This window comes from Eulemur rufifrons, chromosome 3 (genome assembly GCF_041146395.1).
Source record: "Eulemur rufifrons isolate Redbay chromosome 3, OSU_ERuf_1, whole genome shotgun sequence".
Lineage (NCBI taxonomy): Eukaryota > Metazoa > Chordata > Mammalia > Primates > Lemuridae > Eulemur > Eulemur rufifrons.
The window spans coordinates 81,645,499-81,664,343 of record NC_090985.1 but is presented as its reverse complement, the minus strand read 5'-3'; the positions used below and the strand labels follow the sequence as shown (position 1 = coordinate 81,664,343).

Here is an 18,845-nt window from a genome sequence, read left to right as displayed (position 1 = left end):
TGTTCCCCATAAGACAGGTATGTCCAAGTGCTAAGCCTTAGTACCTTTGAATGTGACATTTAAAAATATGGTCTTTGTCTCCAGAGGTGAAACTTGGATTTAAAAAAAAAAAAAAAAAGCGTCTTTGCAGGTGTAACTTAAGCATCTTGGAATGAGACCATCCTGGATTTGGGGTAGACTCTTAATCCAGTAACAAATCTCCTTACAAGAGACAGCAAGGTGGCTTGGGCATGGTGGTTTACACCTGTAATCCCAGTGACTCGGGAGGCTGAGGGTGTGGTGAGAACCACTTGAGCCCAGGAGTTCAAGACCAGCCTGGGTGACAGAGCAAGACTTTGTTGCTAAACAGAGAGAGAGAGAGAGAGAGAGAGAGCGCGCGCGCGCGCACAAGTGAGAGCATGTAAAGAAGAATATACAGACACAGAGAAGGAGGCCACGTAAAGAAGGAGGCAGAGATTAGAATGATGAATCTACAAGCCAAGGAAAACCAGCCACAAGAGGCTAGAAAAGGGCACAGAATAGATTCTTCCTCTGAGCCTCTGGAAGAAACCAATCCTGCTGACTCTGATTTCAGACTTATAGCCTCCACAACTGTGAGAATACATTTCTTTTGTTTAAGCCAATGTCTTTTTGTATCATCAATTATGTAATGAAAATCTTATATTTATAGATTTGCCCATATTTTGAAATATTTTCTTTCAACAGATGTCAAGTTTACCAGTTAGTAATTAATAGGTCAATTCAATGGATATTTAAAAGCAATTGCTAGAGCTCCAGTTTCTGACAACTGAAGAATGAATTCATTGGCCAAAGCCCCTTGAAGATAACAATGTAAAATCTAGAAAAAAAAAAAGAAAAAAATCTTTGATGACACTGGAATGTGCAGGTACTATGGTGGAGTTTTTCCTTGAAAGACCAAAAGTATATACAGTAAGAATTATAAGTTTATGGTTTTTTTGCCTAAGGGTATCCCCTACTTCCTATAGTTAGACTGGTGGAAAACTGCAGTCTTACCAGCTGGAGGAGGCAGAAGAAAGAGTTTAGGGCTGGCAGAAGAGCTAGACATTTAGGGAATAAATCCTAGAAGCAAGAGAGCTGCAGAAGTGGTACAACATTAAATCTGAATCTTTCACCCAAATTCCAGCTGACTGCCAAACTTCACATGCAAAAGGGAGACTCTAGAGGGACCAATTTATAAGTAGACAGAAACCAGTGAGACTCAGCTGAGATTTGAAAATCTGATACTTTTTGGATTTCACGCAGTCCCTCATCTTCACACAGCTCCAATGACAGAAAGCCAAAGCTTTACTAGCCTGAAGCATCAGTGGGCTTAATGCTGGCAGATCAGCTGGATATTTAGGGGAGAAAATGCTAGAAACTAGGAAAAGCAAAAAAGGTGGGCCCCCAAATCGGAGCATAAACTCAGCCCAAAGAACTCACTTTCTACTATATTATGCAGACTCAGGGGCCACTAGAGAAAAAGCTGCAGGTGGAAGGTGAAAGAACTGAGTGGAGATATCAGCTGAAGGATATCCCTATGGGGAAGACCAAGCTTGCAGTTTTAGTCCAGGTAAATTAATTGACTACGAGATCAAAAAACAAAAACAAAACAAAAATATTAATCTGCAGAAGAAAGATGATCCAAGTTGCTACCGTATGTTTTCAACAATGTCCATTTTTTTCAAACAAAAATTAAATACATGCAAAATACAGAAAAGGGGTAAAACACACTCAAAAATAAGGCAATAGAAACTGACTCCTAATTGCCAAGCTATTAAATTTAGTTGACAAAAATGTCAAAGCAGCTATTATAAAGATGTTCAAGGAATTAAAGGAATACATGATCTCAATAACTATACAAATATGGGATCTCAACAGAGACAAGGAAGTATAAAAGAGTACCAAATGAAAATGTCAGATGTGAAAAATACAACTGAAATGAAAAATTTGTTATAGGGGCTCAAGAGCAAATTGGAGATGACAGAGGGAAGAATTAGGAAACTTGGAGATAAATCCAAGAAGACTAAAGAAAAATAAACAGAGCCTCTGAAATCTCTGGGACAATATCAAAGGGTTCAACGTATGTGTAACTGGAGTTCTAAAAGGAGAGTAGAAAAGTACAAAATTTTTTGAAAAAATAGTACCTAAAAACTTTCCAAAACTAGTAAAAAAAATATTATAGTTCTAAGAAGCAAAATGAATCCCAATTTGGATTAAAAACAGCCCTAGACATAGCATGGTCAAACTGGTGAAAACCAAAGATAAACAGTATCTTGATAGCATCTAGAGAAAACACAACATATTACATACATGATGTAATACAAATGGCTACCCCCCACAAAAAAAAATGAACTAACCTCATATCATACACAAAAAAATTAACTTTAAACGGATTTTAGCATTAAACATAAAAGCTGAAACCATAACATGTCTGTAAGAAAACATAAGAGAAAATCTTTGTGACCTAGGTATAGTCAAAGATTCCTTAAATACTACCAAAAAGGCATCAACCATAGGGAAAGATATTGAAAATTTTACTTCAGCAAAATTGAAAACTTCTCCTTTCAAAGGATCACATTAAGATAATGAAAAGACAAGTCACAGACAGGCAGATAATATTTGCAATGCAAATGACTTAGGATATAAAGAACTCTTAAAAATCAATAAGAAAAAAATCCAATTATAAACTGGGCAAAAGATGTGGACACCTCACAAAACGATACAAATGACTGAAAAGCCCATGAAATATGCAATAAGCTCCTATCTTTAGTCATCAGTGAAATACAAACTAAAATATCAGTGAGATACCACTATACCCTCAACAGAATAAGAGTGACTGTATTACTGTATGGAACCATCATACATTGTTGGTAGGAATATAATATGATATCCCACATTGAAAAACAATCTGGAAATTTCTTATGAAATTATATGTGCACTTACCATGTGATCCAGCACTTCCACTTCAAGGTATTTTTCCAAGAGAATTGGGAACATGTGTCTGCACAAAATCTTATACATGAATGTTCATAAACAGCTTATTCATAATAGCCTCAAACTGAAAACAACCCAAATGTCTATCAACAAGTAAACTGATAAACAATTTGTGGTATATATCTATATAATATAGCCATACTTAGCAATAAAAAGGAATGAACTACTGATACACAAAACATGAATGAATTTCAAAAATATTATTCTGAGTGAAAGAACCCAAACACAAAACTGTGCACACTGTATGATTCCATTGATATGAAATACTTGAAAATGCAAAACTAATCTTCAGTGCCAGAAAGAATATTGTGGTTGTCTGGCAGTGAGGAAAATTGGCTATGAAGAAGCACAAGGAAATTTTTTGCAGTAATAGAAATAGTCTCATCTTGGTTATGGTGGTAGTTACATGGTTGTACACATTTTTCAAAATTCATCAATCTGCACAACTAAAATGGATGTGTTCTATTGTATGTAGATTATACCTCAATAAGGTTGACTAATATGTTTAAATAGTTATCTTTGACACAAGTGGAGACACTAAGTCATTCTTTATACTTCTCATAAATAATCATAACCTCACAATTAATTAATTTCCAAGTAATTGTAACCTTAGGAGCTTAACACCATTTGAATTTACTATATGTGTTCAGATATTATTGTCTGTCCTTCCACCTCTCCCCTGCCCCATTCTAATGTTAGCTCCATGAGGGCAGAAACCTTGGCTGTCATAGTCATGCTATATATATCCTCAATGCCAAGAAGTGTACCTGGCCCATGGTAGGTGCTTGATACATATTGGTTGAATTAATGAATTCCTTATATGTTAATATTCATCAGGACTATCTCCAAGGCCTTTATCCACTTTCCCTGGGCAATATTATCTACTGTTATGACTTTAATTACATCTATATAAGAATGACTCTCAAATCTGTGTGTCCTATCTTCTCTTGTGGGTCATCAGACCCATTCCAACTGCACAGGCAACTCAAATTACACATGTTCAAAATGGAACTCATTAACTTCCTCTCTAAGTTTATTTATCTCATCCATACTAAAAATAAAACCTTGGCCAAAACACCTCACATTCATATTACCCCATTTACTCCTCAAATTTTCTCTATTTACTCTTTAACACAGGAAAATCTAGCCTCCACCCTGACTAGGCTAGACTTCTAAGAGTGAAAGCATTCTCTTAGAAGTCAGCAGAAAAGACTGTTTAATTTTCTCTATTGCTCCTTAGACAACTGTATCTTAGTGCCATTCCTCTATGTCCACTAGTTCTATCTAAATTCAATTTTTCTTTCCTAGATTTGTGTAAAACCACTCTAATTGATCTTTCTGCACCAGTCTGTCCCCTTTTTGTCTAGTTCATCTTTTACACTGTTTACAGAATCATCTTTCTGTAAACCGATTATGTCACTGCCCTTTCAACAATAAGTAGTGGTCTCTGTCTAATGGTTAAAAATTTCAAACTCCCAACAAAACACACATCTTTTCAGCCTCCTCACTAGCCATTTCTACTCTAAGTTAAATATTTTCTGAAACACTATACTCTTTTATGTCTTCAGTACTTCGCTGCTTCTGCCTGCAATTCCTTTTCTTTTTATCTACCTTAAAATTCAGTGTATTCTTTAAAACCTATTTCAAATGTCCACTCTCCTTTGAATTCTTCCCTAATTCCTTCAGTTAGAGCTGTTCATTCCCATTTATGATTGTTTACGTCACTACCTACGCTTCAAGTTCACATTTAACAGGTTACATACACATTGATTATGTGGCACAGGCATTACATACATTTCATACAGCATGCTTCAAATGTTTAATTTTTTTAATCAAACTACTGTATGATGTTTGAACACCGATCTCTGGAGATAGGACTAATTCATGGTAGTGGTTTATCTTCTGTATGTTGGTTTTATTTACCTGCCAGTCCCCAACCTGACCATAACTCCTCCCAGGCCCAGTCCTTAGCATGCTACCCAGCATATTTAGGTACTTCACGAGTATTTTCCCAGAGTGAATAAAAGATGTTCCATTTCCTGTTCTTCCGCTGAATCAATTCCAGTGTTCCATGGGAGGGCATTCTATAGCAGATTGACTTCATATGCATCTAATTCTTTACATATATGCTGAAATTATTGAAAACTGCTCATAATGTACTATCTACTATCTCTTTTCCTTTAATAAAAGTTTTTCAAACTGGGAACCCTGGTCTATTTTCTACAGTAGTCCTTGTTTACTCAATGTTCCATTTTAGAACTTGATTCTGGACTTTTCTTATACTTAAAACAATGAAAATTCTACAGATAAAAGCAGCTTAGAATTCTAAAAAATATCCCTTTTCTCTGACAGGTAAATCTGCTTTTTGATGTGACTATGTTAAGATGGCAGAACTTTCTAGAACCTAAAATCTATCAGGGTTTAAAATCGAGTAAAAGTAAACTATATTACTAATATGATGTTTTATTTATATAGTCTCAAATGTGTATTTCTACATAAAATTTTATCTTAGAATAAAATACAAAGTCCCTTCCAGCTCAAAGGAGTCAGAATTCTTAAGTGACTCAGTTGTACATACATATAGTTGAGTGCAGAAATAAATTTATTAATGAAATCTATGACTAAAACAAATAAATATCTGGAAGACCATGGGTCACCATTACACATTAGTCCTACCTACAGGGATTGGTCTTCAAACATCATATAACACTTTGGTTTAAAATAAAGATTTGTAAGCAAAAATGTACCAGGTATGCAATGCCAACTTCACTATCTGATATATAGTGTCAGTCAATAAATGTCAGTTTCCTCCCTTGTTTATCCATATATCTCCCAAATGAAGCATGCCCCTGGTATGCTAGAGCATTTTTTTTGACTTTACAGAAATCTTTTACATGCAGTATACCACATATTGTTCTCTTTCTTAAGAGTTGCCTTGGGTGAGAAGAGAACAATACATATGAAATTTTAGCCACTGTCATTTGTGGGAAAAACCCTCTTTAGATACAGTTGAATCTGCATCTGGAGGGAGGCAAATACTGGAATCATTTCAACGTGACTTAGAATGAGTTTAGGTTTAGCTGCCAGCACCTGATGGGTACTATAATTAATTTTATGTCATTAGGTAAAAATCAAATCATTGTCAACCTTTTCTAGCAAAAGGAAATATAATCTACCTTTGGATGAAAAACAATTTTGTAAAGACTTGATTTGCAAATAATTCCAAATAGAATTTTCATGTTGAGTTGAAATCTCTTCTGATACAAACAGAAAAAGCTACAGATAGTACTACTTGGGAAGGACACATGACAGCTGTTTTTTTCTGCACCATGGTGGCTCATTTCTGACTCACATCAAAGTTTCTGTGGTAAGAACAGCTCTTACGTGTTTGTAAAATACATTTTCTTTAAAATATTTTGTGTCTTACTACATATGTGCTGGTGCATCAAGGCTCAAAATGAGTGTTTTTGTCTGTAGTTATATACCACAGTGACTTAGGGTGGGGGGAGTCCAGACTAATAGCCCAGTATAGTAGTAATAACGAACTATTATACTCAAGGTCAGCTTGATTCTTACCTGAATTCCTGTTACTCATCACAATATGTTTTTACATGCAACAGGATTTCTTTTTTCAAACATAGTATTTTTCTTTACAGAGTTTAAAATTTCAGCAAACTGAGCTCATCTATAATTCCACTGGTTTTTAATGGAAATAGTTATATGATATGCAGTTTTCATATCCCTGAGGTTTTGGTCAGCATATGAAGGTCCAAAGATAATAGACACAATAGGTCAAACTGCATGAACTGGGACTGCCCGGGAAGTTCAAATACATACCGAATCTTTCCAGGGTTTTTGGAAAGTAGTAGAGGTCAAATTTGAGAGGCATTTTAAAGGAGTAACTGTAAATCTGAGCAGCATCTACTGACCAAACCCACAAATGTGCTTTGTTCATTATAGTCTAAGTAATTTCTTATCATTTTATATCATTTGTTTAACAACCTAGATGAAAATCTGGACTTAGAGGTGACATAGTAAGTTCTGTTTTAAGGACAAATTTTAAATCAAGGAAAAAACATAAATTTGGCCCTCTGTATCCACAGGTTATACCTCTGCAGATTAAAAATTAAAAAAAAAAAACCAATACAACAATAAAAAATAATACAAATAAAAAAGCAATACAGTATAACAATTATTTACATAGCATTCCCACTGTATTAATATTATAAGCAATCCAGAGATGATTTAAAGTATAAGGGAGGATGTGTGTAAGCTATACGTCAATACTATGCCATTTTATATTAAGTAAGCAATTTGGGTATCCACAAATGTTGGTGTCTTTGGAGGGGGATCCTAGAACCAATCCCCTGTGGATACCGAGGGACAATACTATTTCAAAGTGTGGGTGTATATGTATATGCATGATTTCTTTCTCCATATTCTCCTGTTGGAAATCCACAAAGTTATATTTGTCTTTTAAAAAAATGGATACTTCATTCTTAAGAAAAAAAACATTGCTGAAAATAGCCACTTTGATAATAAATATGTGGATTACAAAACATGAGGTATAGGAAAGATGAGAATAAAGAGAAAGGAAAATGGTTTATTCTCAGATTCTCAGGGAGCCCATCCACCCTCATCCCATCCCCACTGGCCCCATCTCGATGTAACCTATACTAAAGTCATGTTATTAAAATTAAATACTGAAAAGAAGCCTATAATTATAAAAGTAGCATTCTATAATCATATTAAACTCCACAAAAGGAGACATATCAGTTGAATGTATTAAGTGTGAATTATATTTGAAAACAAAGTTTTTAATTTAAGTAGACATTCTTATCTTGCTCGAAATGGCACCAACATACAACTCACAATAATGAAATGCCCCTCTATAAAACATTCCTTGCTTTTGGAAAATTAATTATTGTTTAACTAAAACACCAACTAAGTGCTTCTTTATATTATTTATGTGAGGAGAAAACCCTAGTTTGTCATATTTTACTCTCAAGGTCTCACAAACAACACTGCTCAATGGATGTGATCACAGGGAGGGCACAGAATGGCAAACTGAAATTAAATCCATCTAGAAAGGATAATCTACTAAAATAATAATTCACTTCCATTTCCAATCTAATCATTTTAATGACTTCTTTAAACAAGGGAACTGCTTATATTTAGTAATAAAGAGATTTTTAATATAATTAGTATAGAAAAGCATATTAAAGATATAAAAACTTAAATATAAAGTACAACATAAAACAAAATCTTTTACTTCAGCTATCATATGCACAGCCTTTCAAGAATGTCTTTTCCATAATAATTTTTCTTAAAAAGTTGAATGATTTTGAAATATTATGGCATTATAATTAAAGAGCATCAACAACAAGGAACCCTGAAACACTGTGGTATGACTACAGTTTTGAAGGAGTTTCTGTAAAGGGTGTAGAAGTTATGGACGTAGACAGACTGGGCTAGACAAAGTCTGAGGTTCGTAGAACTATTGACATAAAACTTTCTTTTCTAAAAAATAATAAATCAATAAGAACGTTCAAGTTTTAAAAGAAGATAATTAAAATGTGTTCAATAAAATTTCAAATAAACAAGGTTTGTTTGTTTGAACTTCTGATAGAGATCCAAAAGGCTTGATTCTAAAAGATGATAAAAATTTTAGGTGAATCCATACAAAAATAAAAGAACTGCTGAGAACGTACAAGTGTTTAGTTACATTCTGCTCCCGTGAAGTCGGCTTTATTATTAACTTTAATTGTATAATAATTTTACTTATTTTGTAGATTTAAACAAAAGGATGTGAGCTTGACACCTACATTCTGGTAAGCAAATTAGCTTTTTGTAATTTAAAAATTCAAATTGAAGACTGGATAGTTAAAAAAAAGTTAAAACAACTTCGTTCTCAATACATTCACATATTTTTGCTTTGTAATACATATAGGTGTCACACATAATGGCTCTGCTAGGCTTAAATCAAATTGCAATGGGCAAAGAAGGCCAAAGAAGGGTTTACACAATATTCAATAAGTAATAATATCTGTTCACTGTGCAATAAAATAAAAAAAGTACTAACCTAGAAACACAGAAAAAGAATTTATTGTTTTTAAGTTCCAGAAATAAAAGTAACAGAATAGCACATAATCTGTAACAAGCTGGTCCTATAATTTCTAAACTACAGTCCAATTAAAACATTTAAGAAATAGGAACAATCCACATGTTTTTCTACCAGGTAAATATACCTGAGAAAGTTACCTATAAAGAAATAGGCTTTGAAACTCTAAACCACAAAGAACCTTCCACTGTGACATTATGAAGACGGGGCTAGCATGTGACAGGACACTAAGCCATTCCCACAGAGATTGTGTTCACTGCTCAGCTGCAGTTTGTGGTCCATCAGTGACATGATATTTCACATCAATACCAGCGCATTCAACCAAACAAGCACAGTAATGTTTTAAAACTATCTGTTTATATTCATTAGTATGTAAAAATCACAATACACAGATTTGGAAATGTTTAACTTGTCCTTAAATAAGATTATATTTTCTCAGCATAAGCTTTTAAAAAAGGTCTAAGCAGTCAGCCCAATAATGGGGAAAGCAGACACTACATGGTGGCTAAAGTGAAGATATATTAAAATTGTAATTATTGTCATTGCCAAAAACTAGCAAATAACAGCAAATTTTAAAAATTAAGAAGTTCTTCTGGCAGCAAAATTACATCTAATAACATCTCCAAGCAAAAAATCAATTCAGAGCCTGAATGCAATTTGTGCTTTGTTTCTATAAAAATGCAGTGTTACTCTCATACATTTCTAAACAACTAGATTTGTAAATAAGCAGTGAATTTCTTTTCATCACAATTTATTTCTAATTCATCTTATGCAGATTATGGATAGAACTAAAAATTACTTAGCTTTTTCCCCAATACTTTAACTATATGAATCAAGGTCTTTTTTTTAAAACAGTGATTTATTGTGATTCTTAAAGTGAACAACAAAAACAAATTCTAAAATTATAACTTTCAATTAAGTGGTTAAAATTTCAGATGACAGAGCCAATAACAGGTAACAGCTTCTTTAATTTCTTATCAATAGTCCAATGAAAAACACTAATGGCTACCTGGCAATAGTTTGAAAGGATCAGAAGGGTTCTGTGAAGGGAGGGGGGACAAACATGCAAAATACCCCCCAAAACACATGGTCTTCTTTCTCATTTTATAATCTAAACTTGTAAAAATTTGTATAAATACATGATCATCCTACACAATACAGATTTTCTAGAGCATTTCTAGAGGAAGTTACAGTTTTTGGTCTTAAGAAGTAAGACTAAGATGGAAAAGTGGATGAAACAGTGAAATCTGAGGGAGCAATACGCTCTTTCTACACACAAGCAAGCTGCAGTTCATCCAGTCAAGTTAGCAGTTACAGTTCAGTACATAATTTTTCAAGGCAACTAAGCAATCAAGACACGGATATTTCCCCTTCCTATAGTTAACAATTCTTTTAAAAGCTCTGATCTATCCATAAAGGAATGTGGGGTTTTGTGGGGATTTTTCCAAAAGAAAACAAAGAATAAATAGGAAAAAAAAAAAAAAAGTAAGTCTCCATACCTAAATTCACATACACAACAAGTTAAACTATAAGCTAATTTTAGACTACCCAGTGAAATAGAATTGTTGATACCATGTGAGGCAGGTGCTATTCTAACTAGTCAGTTCAAAACGTGATCCAGTAAAACAAGTACACATTGTTATGCCTCCAACAACTAGAAAGCATTTCATTATTCTTCAAATATCATATTTAATTAACTCCTAAGGTAACATATTTCTAGGATGTTATCTTAATGGTGTACCTGAATCATTACTAACAATAGAATGTCAAATTCAAAACTGCTATGAAAGTAAAATCATCATTAGAAAAATTCAACCCTAATGTAAAAAGAGGGGGAATTGAGTGCTAAATACTAACACCAAATGTCTGAAGGCAGATTTTTATTTGTGGAAGACAGAGTGAGGAGATAGATGCACCCAATCAAGATCAAATGGAAGACAGTGCAGAGTATGAAAAATGTTTTTAAAAAAAAGAAGAAAAAGAAGGAGGAAAATGGAGGAGAATCAGGCAGCAAAGGAATTACTGGATAGACCAAAAATAAGAGGAAATGAGGCATGTGCATATGGCTCTCTCTTTTCTGTCTTTTGTGTTCCTAAATAATGTATGATGTAAGTGGCACATAGGCCACACTAGCAGGCAAAATGAGCCTTGTGATGGACAGAGATGAAGGATCTGGAGCTAATGAATTGTCTTGTTTTTCTTTTTGTTTTTGCTTTAATTCATACCTGAAAGCCTTGAATCCTTGCTAAATATTCCAGTTGTTTTGAAGGTTGTACTGGAGAACAAGGGGGAGTAGGAGAACTTCCTTTTAAACCTATGGCTTCAGCTGTAGGAGATGTTCCATTCATAAGGAGTTCCCTGGCAATTGTGGCTGAACTATTCGATGTAGGAGATATACTGAAGAAAGAGCTTGAAGGTTGGTTCATATCTTTGGGTGACAAATAGCCTAGAGTAGTGCCAGAGATTACTTTGTGGCGGCTGGCTTCCATCTCTTGATAAACATCAGGAGACAAATGAAGAATTCCTTTTGGAGCTATAAATAAAATGAAGGAACACTGTTATTACATTTAAAATAACTGAATAGAAATATGTTATAGCATTATTAACTCAATGGCCTCACTTGGTGTAGGAACACTGCTAATCAAGCATCTTCCTCATATCTGCAGAGGCAATTACAGCTTCTATCTAGAGGTGAATAACATGTTTCAATATTCCCAAAATCAGAAGTTAAAAAAAAAAATCCACAAAAGTGATTTCATCAGAACTTGTGTGTAGTCGGGAAGCTGTGGGAGGACAGGGAAACTGTGGAAGCACAATGGGGAAGAAGATTGAAACTGCACACTGTCTTCACCCTGCAATATAATATTTTATAGCTCATAAAAGAGGGATGAAACCCTCAACATATGCAGCAATTGAGGCACAGTAGGTAAAATGATCAGTCCAAATATCTTCAGAGGCACAAACCCACATAACCAATGCTTTAATGGTCTTCTCCTCTTCACAAGGCTGTCCCACAGGCAACTCTAACTCATGAACATGTCAAAAAGTACAGGGCATCTTCTTTCCAACACTAGCAATGTCCCATTTTGCTTAGTTTATTATATAAATAATATCACCAACTATCTGTTCATTACCCAACCTACACTCCTGGCAACCATCTCTGATTAACCCATAACCAAGTAGATAACATGTTGGTCAAACAACTCTAGAATTTGCCCATTCTATCATGGGGTGGGGAACCTGAGGCCTTGGGGCCACATGTGGCCTTCTGGATCCTTCAGTGAAGCCTTTTGACCCTGAATCCAAATTATACAGAAGAAATTCTTCTAATAAAGGGATTTGTTCTGTAAAGTTTGGATTTGGTCGAGGGGCCACACTTGGGGATCTGGAGGTCCACATGTGTGCTTGAGGCTGCAGGTTCCCCACCCCTAAATGGCCAGGTTCTGAAATCAAGAGGAAGGAGCCTGGGGCTGTGTCATCAGTTGGTAGAGTCCCTTTAACTATCATTTGTCTCAAGAGAAGTTTCAAACCATATTTTAAACTGCTTGTTCTAATGTCTTTTGATCAGATATTAGTAACCCCCAAATCATACTATCTTTTAAAATTATTAAGTCACCACTTGTACAGAATGTGCTCTGAGAGACACAACTTAATTCCTTTGCTCTTGCCCCTTCCTCTCCTGCCATTAACCTTCTAAGTCAGCCTTCAATGTTTCTCAACTGGGCTACTGTAACAATCACTAAAAGGTTTCATTGCTGCTTGGCTCCCCAGTGTCCATTTCCCAAAATGTGTTTTATAACATAGTTTCTAAATAAAAGGGTTCCAGGATAAATTAATTTGGAAAATAATGCAAATTAGATCATACACACCTCTTTGGGAGAATTAAAAAATGCATATTAGCATAGTAAAGACTCTGAGAAGCCCAGACAGCAGAAATCTGTTCAACTTAGTTTAACCCAGGATTTCCCAACTTTATTTTAGATCCAAACCTTTTATAGAACATTAATAACAGCTGACACTTTGGGAAATGCTGGAGGCTAGCCCACTCTCCTTTGAATGAGTACTTTCCAATGACCTGTCTTTGAGTTTGCTGATCCTTTCTTCTTCTTGATCTTATATACTACTGAACCCTTCTAGTAAATTTTCAGTTCAGTTCTTATATCCTTCAGCTCCATAATTTCTGTTTGGTACTTTTTAAAGTTTTTTCTCTCTTTGTTGAAATTCTCATTTTGTTCATGCATTATTCTCCTAATCTCAGTAAGAATTTTCATAAGGATTATTTTCAATTCCCTGTCAAGTAAATCACATATTTCCATTTCATTAGTGTTAGTTTCTGGAAATTTATCTCACTCCTTTGCTTAGAAAATATTCCTGTTTCTTCACTGTCCTTGATTCTCTGTATTGTTGTCTACACAGAAGACAAAAGAATCACCTCTCCTGGTCTTCACAGATTGCCCTCGCACTAGAGAAGACCCTCACCAGTCTGCCTGGCCAGAGATTCTGGGGGCCTCTCAAACTTTTGGGCTAGTCTAACCCGCTTTCTTTGTTCTTGGAAGTCCTCAGGCATCTAGAGTATCCTAGTCCCATCAGCACTCTAAAAAAACAAGACTGAAGCCAATTCTTTAGTTGGCCCCCAGATAAGTTCAGTTGTTGGACACACCTCTTCACCTCCCAGGGAAGAAGCTGAGAACTGAAGATTTTCATATGTTATCTCTGTGCTGGGCTGGGAGGGTGGCTATGGTGAGGTCATCTCTGAGTTGCTAGAGTATGCCATGTCCCATCAGCACTCTGAGACAGGTTAGATAGAAGCCAGTCCTCTGGGTAGCTCCCAGGAAAGTTGCAGCGTTGGACTCATGATACATGAACTTTCTTTTCCCAGGGAGAAAACAGCTGGGAGCTGGGGGTGGGGGGATTGTCTCAATTTGTATGGCACTGTGCTGGGGATAGGAATTATGGCACAAGTGTAACTCAAATTTCCCTAACAGTTAAGATATGGCTGGTTTTGTGCTCGCCTGGGGTGCAGGAGCCTCTTAACTAGTTTCTGGATTTCTCACAAAGGTAATCTGTCCATGAATTACCATTGAATTGATGTGTTCATGAGGGGAAGGAGGGCCAGGGCTTCCTATTCCATCATCTTGCCAAGGCGAGACCATTCTTTTACTTAAAAGTCCTTCAGCAGCTTATCACTTACACTATAGAATCCAAACTCCTTAGGATGACATAGGAAGCCCTTAATAATCTGGATTCTACTTATGTCTCTATCCTCTCTACCCAATTCTTCAGGAAGACCCCAATGTTCCAGTCATATAGATATATTCACACTTCTTCCAATACACCAGGACTGTTTGATCCCACATCTTTATTTCTACTGCCCAGTTACACACACACACACACACACATTCATATTCTCTCTCTCTTAGTTAAGCCCTTATTGCTATGTTCCAGGCATTGTGCCAACCAATACTTTCCTAACCTCAAGTCATGCTCAGTCTTATTAAGATAGCAAAATGAAAATGGATAATACAATGTGGTAGGGGCCTCACTAGAGAGCAGTGGGAATGGGAAAGGAGAAACACTAGAAGCTCAGGGAATGCTTGCTGGAGATGACACTGACAGTCAATTTCAGGGGATGAGGAGAATTTAGCCAAGAAAGAAGAGGACTGAAGGCAGACACATGGCAGGAGCAAGGGCAAGAGAGTTTGTGTCCCAGGAAACCTCAGGCCATACCTTACCACCAGAGCTTGAAGAGGGAGTGCAAACTGCAAAAGTACAGGTAGAGGCAGGCAGGGACCAAGTTTTAGGGGACTTTATCTTGATGCCATTAAAGAATACAAGTTCTGTAAGTTTCTTTAAAAAATAGTGTAAATAGCTTTTTGGTCCTCCATATCCACAGTTTCCACATTCACATATTCAACCAACAGCAGATAGAAAGCATTTGAAAAAATAAAAAATAACAATAGAAATAATGCAAATTTAAAAATCAATACGGTATAACAACTATTTACACAGCATTTACATTGCAGTAGGTATTGTAAGTAATAGAGAGATGATTCAAAATACAGGAGGACGTGCATAGGTTATATGAAACACTATGCCATTTTCTATTAGAGACTTGAGCATCTACAAATTTTAGTATCTGTGGGGGGTCCCAGAACTGATTTCCCAAGAATACCAAGAGACCACTGTGTATCAATCTATTATGTATTTTCTTTATGCCCTTGTGCTAGTTTTCAAATTCCCTGCATTAACAAGCGTTAGTTTCTTATAATCGGGAAGGCATTTCCATAATTTTTAAAAGAAAACATACGCATTAGAAAAAATACAGATAGATCTCACCAGCCAGAGGAAACTACTTTCAACCTTTTGCTTTAAAGATACGCTTTTAGTCCTTTTTATCTCGGCCCTTTCTAGTTGTTGTTAACTTGAAAAAACAAGTTAAAACACAGGAATACCACATGATCCTGTTTTTGTTTACTAAACAATATACTTCTACTCATTTTAAAAGCATAATATTTCATTATATGAACTGCTTCTTTAAAAAATTCCATTTTGTTGGACATCTGATTTATTTCCATGGTTTTGTAATAACATGGTGATGAACATTCTTGTAATTAAATCCTTGTTCACATGAAAATTTATTTTCTCAAGTTAGAAGCAGAATTGCTAGGTCAAAGGATATGTGTATTAGGTTTTTTGACACTAACAAATTGCCCTCCAAAGAAGTTGTACCAATTTCACACTCCCACAGAAATATATGAAAGTATCTTGTTTCCTATTTGGTGTTATACATTGTTATTAAAAAGCCTTTACCAGTTATCAACAGTGACAAAAAGCAGGTCAGTGGTTGCCTGGGGTGGGGCTGGTGAGAGTGATAGATTGCAAAAGGGCAGCAGAAAACTTTTGGAGAGATGGAAACATTCATTTCACAGGTATATAAACATGTCAAAACTGATTAAAACTGTAGATATTGTGTGCAGTTTAATATATATCAAGTATGCCTCAATAAAGCTGTGAAAAGTATTTGCCAATTTGATAAATGAAATGTCATATTACTAATTTTTGTTTTTCACTATCTGCATAAATACTATATATAGTTCTTATTTAAAGAATTTAAATGTTATAACTCTAAATTCTATGCTTAATTTAAGAAATCATGAAACTTAACAGCATTACTTCAGTATTGTTATTATACAGCAGTAATGGGCTTGCCAATAGCAATATTATAAAGCAACAAAAATGCTCTCTCCACACTCAAGAAAGGCATTACATCACAGCATAAGAACTCATACAGAGTTCAGGCTCTCTTATTCTACAGTAAGGCCTGAGTCAACTTTTCTTCATGAATAAAGAGAATTCCTTTCTACAGAGCTCAACTAATAGACTAGTCATAGAAACAGTATAAAGATGTGGATTTATGAGGTCAATTAATGAATGATTTTCAACTTGCACATCAGTAACAGTGTCCAGATCTGCCATCATTCATTTAGCAATTTCCTGTTGTAAATTTAAGTTGCTCTTCAATAGTAAAAAGACATAAAAGTAGAATCAAAGAGCAATTTAGGATATGCATATTTAAAGACCTTTAACTTATTTTGCCAATCAGGTCTTCCAAAAAAACTATTCCAATTTATACTTCTATTAGTAAGGTGTGACTACACCTATTATCTCAAACTTCTGCCAAAACAGGTTTTAGTTATTCTAAGTAATCATTGCCATCCTACAATAGTTCATTGTTATCTTAATTTGCTTTTACTTGGTTACTGCTAAGGATAAACTTTTTTCCACAAAAGCACTTTAGGTCTGTACTTTCTTTGACCTGAGTTTTGCTCAAAGACTTCAACTACCACATTCTCCTCTCTTAGGCCTGTAACATCCCTTTCTACTTGCCCTTTATCTGAAGCGGTCCTGACCCATTTTCCCATCATCTATCTTTTGTCCCTGATTTTGCTTTTGATACTCCCACCTTGGGACTGCCAGTTTGTAACCACTGTACACAGCTATACTGCAGACACAACATGGGCACCATTCTAGTATTTTATTTGCATTATCTTATTTAATCCCCACAACAACTGTATGAAATGGGCATTATAATTTCCCTATATTACAGATGGAAAAACTGAAGCATGGGGAGGTTACAAAATTCACCCCAGGTCATATGGATAATAAGCAGCAATGCTAGAATTTGATCCAGAATACTTTACCCATTATATTAAACTGCCTCCTAAAAGAACAGATAGGAAATTAATTCAATTTCCAGCCAGTTCCAAACACCTAAGTCTTACTCCAGGAAGTAAACTCAATGCCCAGAGTTTGCCCAGATTAGCTCCAGGGTTGATCCATGTCATCGTGGTTGTCGCTAGATGTTCCAGTGATGGCCTTAGCAAAATCTCATTAAAATATATGAAGTTCACACATGATTTTAAAGGTCTGAAGTTGCCAGCGCCTATGACATCTTACAAAATGAGAAATGCCAGGGCACTGTGCCCACTTTACATGTCTTTGCTTAGTAGGTCTGTGCTGCTTTCAGATAAATATGTGAACCCTCTGGCACATAAAACCTCCTGGAGCAGTTCATGGAGCTCCAGTTTTTACTGGAAAGTTACAGAGCAAGCTATGAATTGGAGATCTCTTAAAAGTCTTATCGTATGTATAGATAAGCAAACTCCCGAAAACTTTGCCTTTCAATGTTCATTAACGCCATGGTTCTTTCAGAGAGGCCGAAGAACATAAATGTTTCAGGGGATTCAGAACAACAGGGCAAGTCAGTACAGCAAGAAGATAAACCATGCTACCACATTGGCCCAAGTGACTAATGCTAGTCTGTAGGGACTCCACTTCCACTTTCTCTGGAAGTCATTGGAATGAAAGCATAGCTATTCCATAATAAAATGAATTGGTCATTTTTTACACCAAAACTTTGAAAAAAAATCTTTATATTTCCATAAATCAACTGGAATTTCTGCCATAATAATGTTAGACTACAGATTTGCTTATAAATACTCAAATACATAATAACATTCAAACCCACTTCTGCCACAGTGAGTTTTTCACAATAAAAAATTATAATTAAAAACTCTTAAAAACTAGAAACATGGACTGCTGGTTCAAAACAGAAAATGTGAAAAAAGTATGAAAAACAATAGCATGATTTGTCAGTCCTATAGTGATTTTAAAAAATCATTTATAGGAAAACTAGCAGAATCCAAGTAAGGTCTGTAGTCTAGTTCATTGTATTATGCTGATGTCAATTTCCTGGTAATGTATTATAGTTATGTAAGATGTCACCACTGGAAGTAGCTGAGTAATTGGTACATGCAACCTCTTTGTATCATTTTTACAACTTCTTGTTAATTTATCATTACTAAATTTTAAAAAGTTTTAAAAAACCAATGGCATGAAAGCATTTTTACACTGCTCTGGGCCTCTCCCTTAGAATATAGACCCTGAAACGTGGTGGTGCCAAAGACACCAAAGTGGGAAGGGCTGGCAGTGGCACTAGTCCTAGATATGGCCCTGAGGATAAGCAGGGCTGGCATCAGCAATGCCTGCTCTTTGAGGTCTGCAGCTTTGCCCACCTAATGCACAGGCTCTGGCTCCGCAGGCTCTGGCTGTTTGTTTAGCTACCTGAGAAAAAGGATAGCAGGGTGGGCCTCATGGCTGGGCCTCTGTTCTTTCCTGGGGAAGCCTGAGGGCATGTATTAGGTGAGAGTACATGCAACCCAAGAAGCAG

General features: G+C 35.6%; 1 protein-coding gene across 8 annotated transcripts in view; it reads right to left on the bottom strand.

The window, feature by feature from the left end:
* The window catches only part of STAU2 (staufen double-stranded RNA binding protein 2), a 291,848-nt gene that overhangs the window by 115,474 nt on the left and 157,529 nt on the right, over nt 1–18,845 (bottom strand). For 6 of the 8 annotated variants that reach the window (XM_069465515.1, XM_069465517.1, XM_069465522.1 and 3 more), the window contains one exon: nt 11,341–11,648. In XM_069465515.1, coding sequence (XP_069321616.1) covers nt 11,341–11,648 — 308 coding nt within the window. Of the gene's footprint in view, nt 1–8,898; nt 11,649–18,845 lie in introns of those variants that run through there. The other 2 variants (XM_069465520.1, XM_069465521.1) reach the window with 1 other exon arrangement.